The sequence below is a fragment of the Cynoglossus semilaevis genome, chromosome 5, assembly GCF_000523025.1.
Source record: "Cynoglossus semilaevis isolate Cse_v1.0 chromosome 5, Cse_v1.0, whole genome shotgun sequence".
NCBI classification, from domain to species: Eukaryota; Metazoa; Chordata; class Actinopteri; order Pleuronectiformes; family Cynoglossidae; genus Cynoglossus; species Cynoglossus semilaevis.
The window spans coordinates 10,458,250-10,470,694 of NC_024311.1; the positions used below are offsets into that span (position 1 = coordinate 10,458,250).

At 44.6% G+C, this 12,445-nt stretch overlaps 1 protein-coding gene across 1 annotated transcript; it reads right to left on the minus strand.

The window, feature by feature from the left end:
• Positions 1-915: 915 nt before the first annotated feature.
• aldh1a3 (aldehyde dehydrogenase 1 family, member A3) lies at positions 916-8,448 on the minus strand. Its single transcript, XM_008310436.3, has 13 exons — positions 8,081-8,448; positions 7,281-7,385; positions 6,709-6,849; positions 6,463-6,592; positions 5,293-5,354; positions 4,105-4,233; positions 3,655-3,768; positions 3,338-3,440; positions 2,946-3,130; positions 2,702-2,866; positions 2,299-2,456; positions 2,041-2,115; positions 916-1,540 (listed from the first exon to the last, which is right to left on the minus strand). The coding sequence occupies exons 1-13, from the start codon at positions 8,243-8,245 to the stop codon at positions 1,471-1,473; spliced, it is 1,602 nt and encodes a 533-aa protein (XP_008308658.1). The 5' UTR covers positions 8,246-8,448; the 3' UTR covers positions 916-1,470.
• Positions 8,449-12,445: the final 3,997 nt, after the last annotated feature.

Consider the following 12,445-nt stretch of genomic DNA (forward strand, 5'->3'; position numbering starts at 1 on the left):
TATGTCAACTCTGTCAACTCCTCACTGTACAACAGGGACACACTTCAACGCACAGTGTCGGTTTACGGCAGCACTTCCTGATTCCACCGCGCAAACTTTCCAACATACAAACATACACATACACACACTGGCCGAGAAGGAACCGATATTTTAAACATAAATTCAATACGAAATGCACCTAGTTTTACTTGTCGTTTAAAACATCACCAGCTCTAAAGAGTAGAAACACGAACAACCTCAGACTTTGTCCAATCAAATCCTCCAGGTTCAACGTATGTTTAGAATTCGTCTCAACACTTCTGCAAAATCAGTTCAGACCAAACTCAATTTTACCCGAGTGTCTGTACAACAAACGCAGCACGCCTTCGCCTTCTGATTTGCTAAAAAATCCGGCAATGTGTGTGATGATTGGCTGACAGAAAAAGGAAATAGAGCTTTTCCAATCAGAGGTAGGAAAGGGCAGGACTTTTCTTAGGAGGAACTTTCTGTCAATGCTGGCATTTTTGGTGATTTCCACTTGATGTAGATTCGGTTTGAAAAAGAAGTCTGAAAAGAAGACAGTTGCGTTTAAATGTTAAAAAAAACTTTAATCCCAGATGTATTTAAAAATGACACGGAAATTAGTTATTTAATCCCAATGAACGTAGTCTGATTTAAGGTGGCGTATTGCGTCTGACCACAATTAGCACAATGGTGCACACCATATGGCGCGCAGGTGATATGACGCCATCTGTTTGATTGACAGGGTGCTGAAATGGAACGAATTAGATCACTGACTAGGCGTCTGAGTAAACTGCAATTTCAAAATAAATCAAAACACACCTGTTATTTAATTAATTTAGTATTGTCAAAATGTTATAATAATATGAAATATTAGACTTCACCCTGTCACAAAACATGATGAAAAACTGCTTATAAAACTGGGACAAAAATGATTTTTTATTTTAAAACATTTCTATTGAAATACAAATACAAAGTGAGACAGAAATTCCATGTGTGATTATTAACAAACACTACAAGAAAAATACACAGATTATTTTTGACCATATTCCGAAACGACACTTGTTATATATGTGACTACTGAAAAGGTAAATATGACTTTCTTGGGGAGGAAGACAATTTTTTTAGGTGACACTGGTGCAGAACCTGGTAAATTAGCAGTACAAGCTAACATAGCATTAGGAAAAAATGTCTTTTGGAGTTTTAAGAAAATGTAGCTCAGTGTGTGCTGCCTACCGCTGTCCCTTGTGGTGAAATTGATTTTCAAATACTGTCCCCAAAACAAAAATACTTAACTTACTGCTGGATATTTTCAAATATTTTTTGTAAACTCTCTCAGTAAAATCTTTCCATTATGTTAATTTTTTTTTTTTTTTTGTATTCTCCTGATGCAGTGATGGACGATGGAGTCTGATCATTGTGCAGAGCAGCCTGGTGGCCTGTGAGGGAAGTGCACAGCTCTAGGTCTTCTCAGACAGTTTCACTCAGTTTGATGGTCACTGCTTTTACTTCTGTGTACTCAGCCAGTGCGTACTCTCCCCTGAAAACACAAAACACAGTAGGAAAACATGGGTAACGGGTTTGGCGTCTAATCAACGTTAGCTTGAATATTCAACATTTTCAGAAGTTGTTCATTCTACTAACTCTGAATCAAATACAGTAGGGCTTCAAGACACCAATCTAATCTGTTCCACAACAGCACTCATATGTCGATCGAATTTTCCCCATTAAAAATAACTAAAAACCAATTAATTTGTTCCAAAAATATACTATTAATTAATTTAATTAACCCCATCTAAACAACAAAAATATAGATATTAACAAATATATTGTGAGTGTCAGGTGGAAAAATGAAGCTCTGTTGAACACTAAATCTTGCAAAAGCTGAAGACTGGTAAGTTGGAAATTCGTATTTTGGGAAGCTCGTATCTCAAGGCCTCACTGTTTGATCCTAGTCTCAGTAAAACCGAGATTTCAAAGGTTTTCTTTTTCTTTTAGGTTATCCCTTGGCAGTGTCTCTAACAAAGTGATTTTCCTTACAGTTCTCGTCCGTTGCCCGACATCTTAAAGCCTCCAAATGGCGTCTGGGCGTGAAGTGCGTTGTAGCAGTTTATCCTGGAGAAAGAAAAAAGAAACACACAAAATAATTTTCTGGACAATACATCATCCATCAAAGCTTGTTATGGTTGCAGGCCTACCTATAGCAGTGGGTCAAAGGTCAGCCAGGACCTTCACCCATGAAGCCGTGTCTGTGTAACAGTGTGAAGTACTTCACAGAGAGAGTGGAGCAGGACTCACCAAACAGTTCCAGTGTCCAGGGCTGAGGACACAGACAGTGCTCGGTTCATGCTGCTGGTGAAGACCGCCGACACCAGGCCATACTGGGAGCTGTTGGCTCTCTCTATCGCCTCCTGCTGGCTTTTAAAGCTAAATATACATTGCACCGGACCAAAGATCTGGGGCAGAACATGAAGAGAGAATTTGTCACCACAGGTTCTCATTTCTGCAGCAGGGGGCAGCACCAGTAAAGACTTTCTGCTACTTCTTTAATTGATCATTTTAAAACCAATACCCGGAACAAACCTCGACTTTCAGTTGATGAATTGGCCGCACTGGCTGCAGTGCAATTACACAACATCTCCACAGGGTGTCAGCTTTGACTAAACCCATGGATGGTGTTCAGTCTAATAAGGTAGTATACCTCTTCTTTGGCGATCCGCATCTGGTCTTTGACTCCAGAGAAGATGGTGGGTTGGATACAGAGGTTCTTCTCCTCCACGGCCGCCCCCCCACACTCCAGTGTCGCCCCCTCCTTCTTCCCACTCTCTATCAGCTCCATGATCTTATCAAACTGCTGTTGATCAATCTGTAGACAGACACAGCAGGTGGTTGGTGGTTGAATGCCGACTGTAGTCCAGAGGACAGAGGTTGTCCCGGGGTCTCACCTGTGGACCATGTGACGTCCGGGGGTCTAAAGGGTCTCCGACCACGATCTTCTTTGCGTTTTCTTTGCTGCGTTGCACAAATTCTTCATAAATACTTTCTTGGACGAAGACTCTGGAAGCAGCGGTGCAGCACTGACCCTGGTTGTAGAACGATCCTTTCTGGATCTCCTCCACTGCTGTCTGTACTGCACCCAGACCAACACACCACAGAACGTTACAACTTTAACACATGTCTGTGTAACACAGTCCCCCTCCCGACCCCCCCGACCTCCAAACAGTTTTTAGCTAATATTATCATGATGCCACAGTAGAGATCACATGTTTCCTGAAGATAGGTCAACTGACAGTTAAATAATATTATTCACATTATTATAAATGTGTCAGTGACTCACGGTCACAGTCGTCAAACACGATGCAGGGGTTTTTTCCGCCCAGCTCCAGGGTCACTCTCTTCAGGTTACTTTTAGCTGCTGCTTCTTTGATCAGCTGTCCGACCTGCACAATTTAAAAAACGATTTTTCTTTTTGTCACACATCAGTGACTGACCAGAGATCAATGATCTCTGGTCAACAGTTGAATATGGAGTTCAGCTTTAGAAAATTATTTTTTTAATTTTTTTGACCACCTCATCGTTACCCCGGCCTAAAGAAACTGTTCAGCCTGAAACATAAAAACCGTCTTCTGTCTGGACCAGGATGAAAAGACCAACCTCGGTTGAACCAGTGAAGGCCACTTTGTCCACGTCCATGTGTCTGGCGATGGCTGCTCCTGCTTTAGGCCCGAACCCTGGAAGGATGTTGACCACACCAGGAGGGAATCCTGCCTGGTCATGTGACAGAGATAGCGGTGAATGATGGATTAATGAGACATGAAACAAGAAACAGAGACTGCATAGATTTTCTTTAGATAATAATTGTGAAATGCCTTCTGGATCTTTGCTTACTTAATTACTTAATTATACTTCATAATTATTCTTAGCTAACCTTTAGTTAATTATGGAGCAGATGTAGCTAATCTGTGGCTAACACTAAATTAGCCAACCATCAGTTATCTTCAATAAGCTTTTTTGAGTGTGTAACAGATAAAACCTTTAACCTCTCAACCATCAGTTATCTTCAATGAGCTTTTTGTGTAACAGATAAAACCTTTAACCTCTGACCTCTTTGATCAAAGAGCCGGCGTGGAGGGCGCTGAGTGGCGTTTGCTCCGCAGGTTTGATCACCACCGTGTTTCCGCAACTCAGCGCAGGAGCAATTTTCCAGGTAAACATCAGCAGAGGAAAGTTCCACTGAGGGAACAGAGAGAAAAGGAACAAAAAAAATATTTTAAAAATCAATGTTTTTCAAGTCAAAATAACAATTTTGACAATTATTTTCCACCTTGGACTTGTCTGGTTAAAATAAAGAAAAGTTAAAGTTAGTAATTAATAATCTGTAAAACTGGAGGCAGTCGTTTCTGAAGCAGAGATGAATCCAGTGCTGAGTCTTAGTTTCATGCATTTTATTAGAGAGTGATACCTTCACTGTGTGTGTGTGTGTGTGTGTGTGTGTGTGTGTGCGTGTGTGTGTGTGTCAGTGTTGTTCAGACAGCAGACGTTGCCTGTTTGTTGCCAAAACATCATCAGAGTAAATCTCCTTTGGTCTGAGTTCGACCTCCAGTCAGGAAAGATGACACGTAGCACCGCAGCCACGCCCTGACTCTGACGAACTTATTAATATGGATGCAGGTATGTTTGTGTGTGTGTGTGTGTGTGTGTAAGAGACACCAGACGGTTGTTCCTGTGAAAACTGCCCTGCGGGGATTAGAACCCACCAAAGATTAAGATAAAGTTTCTGCTGCACAGGTTTTCATGTGCACGTGCACGTCCACGTGCACATGTGCTGCGTTAGTGTTGTTCCCCAGTAAATGTCAAAGTGAGGACAGAGACAGAGCTGAGAGCCATGACAGAAGCACAAAAAGACCAAGATGATAAAGAACTGTTAGCGGTGGTACTGTTTCAGGAACATGTTCCACTGCTTCATCACTGATTAGTGTGTTGATAAAAGAAATATAGTTTTATATTAGTTTAATGTTAGCTTAGCCTAGTCAAACAAATACATTTGTTTGAACACATAAATCACGTCAAGGACTGTCGGCAGCCCTTACTGCCACCTAGTGGCTGAATTATTTTTTAGCATAAAAAGTATACATCTAAAGGTGCTCCAGTCACAAAGGTTTTAATAAAATATTTCAAATAATGAACACAGTTATATCTTTAAAACCTTCCTTCGACAGCCTGTAACAACGAAGGGATTTTTCTTTAATTCTGTGGAACATTCAACCGTGAATCGGTTCCGTGTCTACTCACAGGGATGATGGCTCCACACACCCCAACAGGTTCATGTCTAGTCAAACACATGAAGGTGTCGTCTGTGAAACAAGAACGACAACAGAGACAGAACATCAGTACTGACACACACATCAGTACATTTTCATCAACAGACACTGACAGTTGACCAGTGAACACAGACACAGACGGGCTAACTTTACTGATAAACATTTAGCTTAAATCCATGGTAAACTGACCATTTTCTACTAACTTTACATACCCAACCCTTGGTCCCTGGACTGGTACCGGTCCATGGGTCATTTGGTACCGGGCCCTAGCATGGTTTCTATTTACTCTGATGTTTGGGCCAGTTGTGAACAGATTTATTTGCTTACATTTTTCTCAACTTCTTCTTCTGAAACAAACCCTCATATTTGGGGGGGCTGCCTCTTAGAAAACTTTTTAGAAAACTGCAGTTAAAGGTAAATGTGCAGATTAGCAGTTTAGTCTTTCTCTTTAGCCAACAGGGAGCGCTAATCCTCTCAGACGGTTGCACTTCACTGATCAGCGTCTCTTCCTCTTCTTTGTCCTCTCTCTCTCTGCTCTTCATTAGGATCTAATCAGGAGGAAAACCTCCGACAGCTCCTGGTCTGGGGGAGGGGGTGCGGGGTCTCCAGACAGTCCCGATTCAGGACTAGGACTTGTGGTTAACTGGCCTTTCAGTGATGATCGGTTCTCTGCTCGGTGTCGACTGTGTTCACGTCTCTGAGTCACTAATTGTCGTCAATCATACTTAATTACCCATAATCCTTAATGACTAACTGACTGTGGGAAACCATTAACACAAACACTTGGACTCGGAGTGTTTGTGTTAATGGTTCCACAAAGATAGGAGGTGAGAGGGTGAGGTAGAGTTATCAAGGTTTGTGTAGAAGAGATACTTCATAGTCATTATGGAGTACATGCAGTACATGCAGTACATGCAGTAATTACACAGAACTTTCATATATAACTGTCATATATTTTTACAATATCAAATGAAACCGATGGTTGAAAAAGTCCAAAAATCTAAAAGTTTTTGACTTAGCGTTTACTGTAGAACTGTACCAGAACATCAAAGGATTAGAGCGTCCTCTGAACTGATCTTTTATTTTAAGATGGTCGTGGACTCGTTCCTGACCAGAACCACCTGACCGCTGGTCCACTCACCCACAGGCAGACTCTGGCCATGGATCTTGTCAGTCCAGCCGGCGTAGTACCGAAGTGTTTTGATGCAGCCGTCCAGGTCGATGAAGAAGGACTGCAGGAAGGGTTTTCCTGTGTCCAGGGTCTCCAGGGTCTGAGGGGAAGACCAGAGGAGCAGGTCTAAATTTGGCCACCAGGACCTGGTCTTGACAGATTTATCACTGGTGCAGTTTTATCAAAAACTCATTTAAAAACTGTGATTGAGCTCACCGCCAGCAGGGTGCGGTCTCTCTCCATCAGGTCAGCCAGTCTGTGGAGTAACCCGCCACGGCTGGACGCGTCCATCTTCCTCCATGGTGACCCTCGCTGAACGGCTCTCCGGGCTGCGGTAACGGCCTTGTCCACGTCCTCCTGTGAAGAAGAAGAAGAAGAAGAAAGGTACTGACTGGTACTGTCAACCAACACAGTTAGCATTAGAATATATAGCGACGCTATCTTTTACACTCCCAACCTTCAACACCGAGGTCAAGTTCATCATTAAATAACTGTTTACGAGGAACGAGGAACCGATGCTGGGGCCAGAGAACATACAGAACGACCAGGGATTAACTCAGTGATCTTAGTCCTGAGAACTAACTAGTCCTACACCAGGGGGCGTCGGGCTGCGTTTCGGGTACAGGAGTTAGTACCAGGGATTTTGTGTTAGAAAGTGGACCAGAGTCAGTCTTTCTGGAACATTGTGAGAAAAGCTACTGCTAATGAAGCTAACTTAGGAACAGTACTATTTAGTTCAACGAAAATGGTTCCAGAACTTTTGGCTCCACTGCAGCAGAAGTTCTCACCTCGTCAGCTTCTTCCACATCACAGATCTTGTCTCCTGTCGCTGGATTAAGTGTCGGAAACTTCCTGCCTGAACAGGAAGTCAGCCACTCGTTGTTGATGAAAATCTGGGAGAGAAAACAGGATTTAAATCAGACTTTAATCTGGAAAAACAGAAAAAAAAAAAATTTCATTTGATTTTGTAAAAATATATGAAAATTATAGGAGAAAGATCTGTTACAGTTTGATTTCTGCATGTACTGCATGTCCTGTATGAAGACTATGAAGTATCTCTCATTGACGTTGACCCCCTACCTCCCCTCTCACCCCCTCATCTCTCCACCTTCACAGCCATCAGCCTGTCCTGACCTCTTCACTCCTTACTTTCCTCACAGCCATCAGCCTGTTTCTCCTCCTGTCCTGACCTCTTCACTCCTTACTTTCTTCCTCACCTCCTAACACCTTTATTAGTTCCTTACCCTCTCCTCACCCTTATTTCTTACCTCCTTTTCCTACCTCACCTCATGAACTCCCAACCTCCCTTCCTCGTCTCCTCACTTCTTTACCATATCGTCATTTACTTCCTCACCTCCTTAGCCTTTTCTCACCCGTTTTCCACCAACATCTTAGGTTTCTCACCTCTTTACCCTCTCTTCCCTCCTCTCACTCTCACTCTCCCTTGTTCCTAACCTGTTCCTCTCTTCAACCTCTCCCCCATTGTCTCCTCTGACTTTCACCCTTAGCTCTACTCCTAAGTGCAGTCTCCTCTGGATCACCCAAGGTTCCTCCCAAGGTTCCTCCCTTGGTTCCTCCCCCCTCTCACCTGTGTGTGTTTGATCTTCTGGACGTTCTGGGGTCGGGGCAGTTCACTGACTCCTCTTCTCTCTGTGTCGTTCTCAGCAAATCCATTCTCCTCCATCCTCACCCTGTGCTCTCTCTCCCTCTCTCCCTCCCTCTCCCTCTCTGTGCTTCTTTTAATACACCCCATGTGGCCCCGCCCCCTTTTTTGCCCAGATCAGATATCAGCAGCTCAGATTGGAGCCGTTTCTACTCCACAGGAACCACAGTCTCCTTGTCATTTCAAACGCAACAGGAAAGTTCACTTTCCCCATCATACGCACAAATGGCACCGTGAACGCCCCCTGCTGGTACACTGTCTGAGACGCAACAATTGAAACTCAGCTTTTTTTAAAAAACAGTTTAAAGTTGAGTGGAAAAAAATCTTGCGTTTTTACAGATGAAACTAACACTAATTATCAACTGAAACTGTGGACCAGGAGGACGAGCGGCTCATCTCAGTGGATCAACCCCTAGTGGTCACTGAAGGTCTTTCTGTTGCCATTCATAACGCTAAATTCTTTAGGGCTGTGGTGGGAGTCAAAGCCAATCTCACACTCAGACTCACTCCTCTTGTTCATCTTTATGGAACAGTGAGTCCAACCCTGCCGTATTTGGACCCAAGGTCTGGTGGAACCTTCAAACAGTTTCAGTTATTAACTCCCCCTCGCCCCTCTCTTTCTCCTCCCCCCTCACTCAGCTATCTGAGTCTGGGGACAACTTCCAGCTCCAGTGTGCTAATTCTGCAGCATTAGCGTTAGCGTTGTGTCCAAACAGTAGCAGAGTAGAGGAGTGTGGTGAGGTTTGAGGTTCCACAGCTCAGTTCCTGGGTTCCTGAGTTCCTGGCTCTGACTGCCAGACTCCGCCCACTCTGATCAGCAGTATTTATGGGTAAACAGAGCAGCTTTGATCAGCGCCCGCCGCCCTGACCGGGCCTGACCACCGACTGTTCGTCAGGCCGGCCGAGGTGTGATCGGTACTGATGTTCCTGCTGCAGCACCTGTGCCTGGAGGTGGCTGAATGGAGCCCACAGAGGGCATGCAAACAGAGCCTTTTGTTCTGGTGGACAAAGCTGCGGCTCTGGCCGCCGACTCACACACTGAGGCACAGTCTGGTTTTGTCTCCCTGGGTCGGTCTCTGTGGATCAGTGTGTCAAAGTTTAATGAGGAGCAGAGGATTCCACAGCCTCATTTCTCACTTCAGCAACTTCCTGACACTTTCTAATGAGAGAGGGAGTCAGGTGTGTGTGTGTGTGTGCATGTGTGTGTGTCTGTCTGTGTCTGTATGTGTGTGTGTGTTATCTGTCTGTGTGTGCATGTCATGCAAAGCCCATGTAAATAAGCTGCCTGGTTCTTGTGTGGACGCTGACGTCCAGTGAAATTTCTCCTTTTATATTAAAAACCAGTCAAATTCCCAAACTGATGAAGGGACCATGGGCTAAACTGCTGCTGGTCTCTGGTCTCTGGTCTCTGGTCTCACTCTGTGACTGAGACGTCTGTACAGTGAGCCTGTGAGACTACTTTTTTTTGTGCAATATTTACCCACAATCCTTTCTCCAAGCTTCCACCAGGAACGAAAAAAAAACTGCAGATGCAATACTGTCACCTAGCAGAATCTGAGCGCCTGATGTCAAAGAACAGTGTGTGTGTGTGTGTGTGTGTGTGTGTGTGCAGCGGGGTTGTTTATATATTATTATTTTAATTTCACTTTCCTCTCCACTCTCTCTGTGGACGGAGAGCAGTGGTGTCGTGGGAAAGTTTGGTCAGGTGACCTCTCCTCCTCCAGGCTTGGCTGCTCTGGATAATTGGGGCTGCTCACCTTCTGCCTCCGCTCCAGTGTTGTGCCATCTGCAGGTTTCCAAGACAATTACAATCATGGCTGCACTGATGTCAGAATTCCTGACTCTGACTAAGTCACGCTCCACTGACTGGACTGTTGTTGATCACCGCAGGAACAAAGGACCGATGACTGTGTCAACAGTTCTGTTCCAGCTGCAGTTACAGCCGGTACTGTGTTCCTGCTGTTCTCTGTTCACTGTGAAATGGAACTGGACTCTACTTCGAACGTTTTTCAAAGCAAAGACTTTTCCATTTTTTTTATCTTCTCTCCGTGCAGTAAAATACAGCCCTAAATTCTCACCTTGGAAATTAAATTTTAAACTCAGATTTCTGAGAAAGTTTGTTCTTTGATGTGGTGACACAGATTTGACTTTGTTTCCACAGAACACGTCTGGACATTTCAGGGATCGTTGACCACTTCTGAGTTCTGTTGACCAGTGACGTTGGTTCGGTACCGTCGATATTCAGAAGAATCTTCACTGCGGTTCCTCATCAGACTTCCTCTGTGGTAACGTTCTACTTCCTGGAGCGTACGGTGGAATAACTGAAAGGCGGGAAAATTAATCTGCTGCTGCGATCAGAGCTTCTGCATCTCGACTGCTTTTGTCTGCTGCTGCCGCTGAATGGAGCTGCAAATTGGTCTGATGTGGAAACACAAAGCCGCCACAGACGGCCGCGCTGCTGTGAGTCGCTGAGAAATGTCCGGGAGGAAGAGTCTCTGTGTGACATCAAAGACCGGGGTCTGGCTGCTGTCATGGTCCAGACCAGGTGGGATGACAGACGGCCGTGAGGCAGACATGGATCTGAGTGGAAGCTGAGCCGCGGAGCTGAATGGGCGCTGATGACGAGCGTCTGTGGAGAAGAAAGAGTTCTGAGCCGTCACAGACTAACCCTGGATGAAAGACGCTTTTTATTTTGAATTCAACTTCAGTGACAGAACTGACGCAGAATTCCAGAGTTTACAACGACAGTGACGTCACACTGTGTGTTTAACTGTAGACGTTACACCTGTCAGTGTCAGTGTGAGTGGATCAGTTTAGACCTCGCCCTGGTGTCGCCACCTCCTGTCCAGGGATGGTATTAAACTCTGACCTTCATCACTGACACCAGTGATGAAGGACAAGAGTGCAGCTTCTCCTCCTCCTCCTCTTCTTGCTATAATTGTAATATCTTTAACGTTGTTTTTTTTTTAACAACAGGTTAAGAAACACTGAGTTCATCAGAGCCATGAAGAGACTCTTTGTCTGGATCTGAACACCTGGACCCCCCGCCCCTCTCTCTTTCTCTCTCTCCGTCCCTCCTGACCCCCCTTCCCCTTTCTCTCTCCCTCTGAGAGGCTACAACCACTGGGGGCGCTGCAGGTATTTGTAGTTTTCCCAAATAAATACTGGAGTAATCCTAATTTCTCATCAGTTTTATTTGTCAAGTTGGTCATGTTAGATGTACCGAACACACACACACACACAGAAACATTATGCGTTAATGGCAGCTGCTCTCAGGTCGTATCAGCTGTTCTCCTGTTCCACTCCAACTCTCAGAGGTGACCTGGAGTAAAGGAGACGAGGAAACACGTCTATCAATACAGTCTTTGTCTGAGAGTAAAAAAAAAAACAGCCAGAATCTCCAACTACACCAGCTACGAGTCGTAGACGTCCGAGTCACTAAGACTCTTCTTCAGTAAAGTGACTGGAACCAGGGGTTGAACCACCGTGGCCTCCACCGTCAGATTCAGATGCGTTGTTTTTCGTGACTGTTTGTCACACAAACTACATACCCTCCCCGTCCCAAAACAAGGGTTCCATTTTTTTGTAGACCAGACAAGTCCCACTCCGACATCACAACTGTCACTTTAAACACTATTTTCCCTACACCAGCTACGAGTCGTAGACGTCCGAGTCACTAAGACTCTTCTTCAGTAAAGTGACTGGAACCAGGGGTTGAACCACCGTGGCCTCCACCGTCAGATTCAGATGCGTTGTTTTTCGTGACTGTTTGTCACACAAACTACATACCCTCCCCGTCCCAAAACAAGGGTTCCATTTTTTTGTAGACCAGACAAGTCCCACTCCGACATCACAACTGTCACTTTAAACACTATTTTCCACATTTTCTCATTGAGAAAAAAAATCAGTAAAATGATGAAATGGTGAAAAATATCAAGACAATTCTGAGCCATCCCACCCCTATTTTCAGCCACAACACAGAACCTCTTTGAGATGGACTTTGTTCTTGTTTTTTCGTGTCCCCTCTGTTCTAGGTTCACGACCTCTCTAGGAGACGCACACCCTACTTTGGGAACCAGTGCCACAGAGTAAAATCGCTGAACATCGAGGCTGTTTTAATGGAATAAACTCAACGCCCCCCTGGCTACACTGCCCCCTCTTGGTAAGAAACATGAAAGCAGAAGCCAGCACTTTCTCAGGGCTGAGTACCGATTTCTCCTATTTCTCTGGACTCTTTCTGAGGAATGTGGAGGTAAAAGAGCTGGTTTCTGTTTTCACCTTGGTTTGTTT

Bases quoted from the DNA above. Each gene is read 5' to 3' on its own strand.
- aldh1a3 (XM_008310436.3), bottom strand. From the start codon at position 8,245: ATGGGGTGTATTAAAAGAAGCACAGAGAGGGAGAGGGAGGGAGAGAGG. The intron at 7,386-8,080 runs GTGAGAGGGGGG...TTTCTCTCCCAG, and splicing joins AGAAGATCAAACACACACAG to ATTTTCATCAACAACGAGTG. The intron at 2,116-2,298 runs GTGAGTCCTGCT...TTCTTTCTCCAG, and splicing joins CTGGACACTGGAACTGTTTG to GATAAACTGCTACAACGCAC.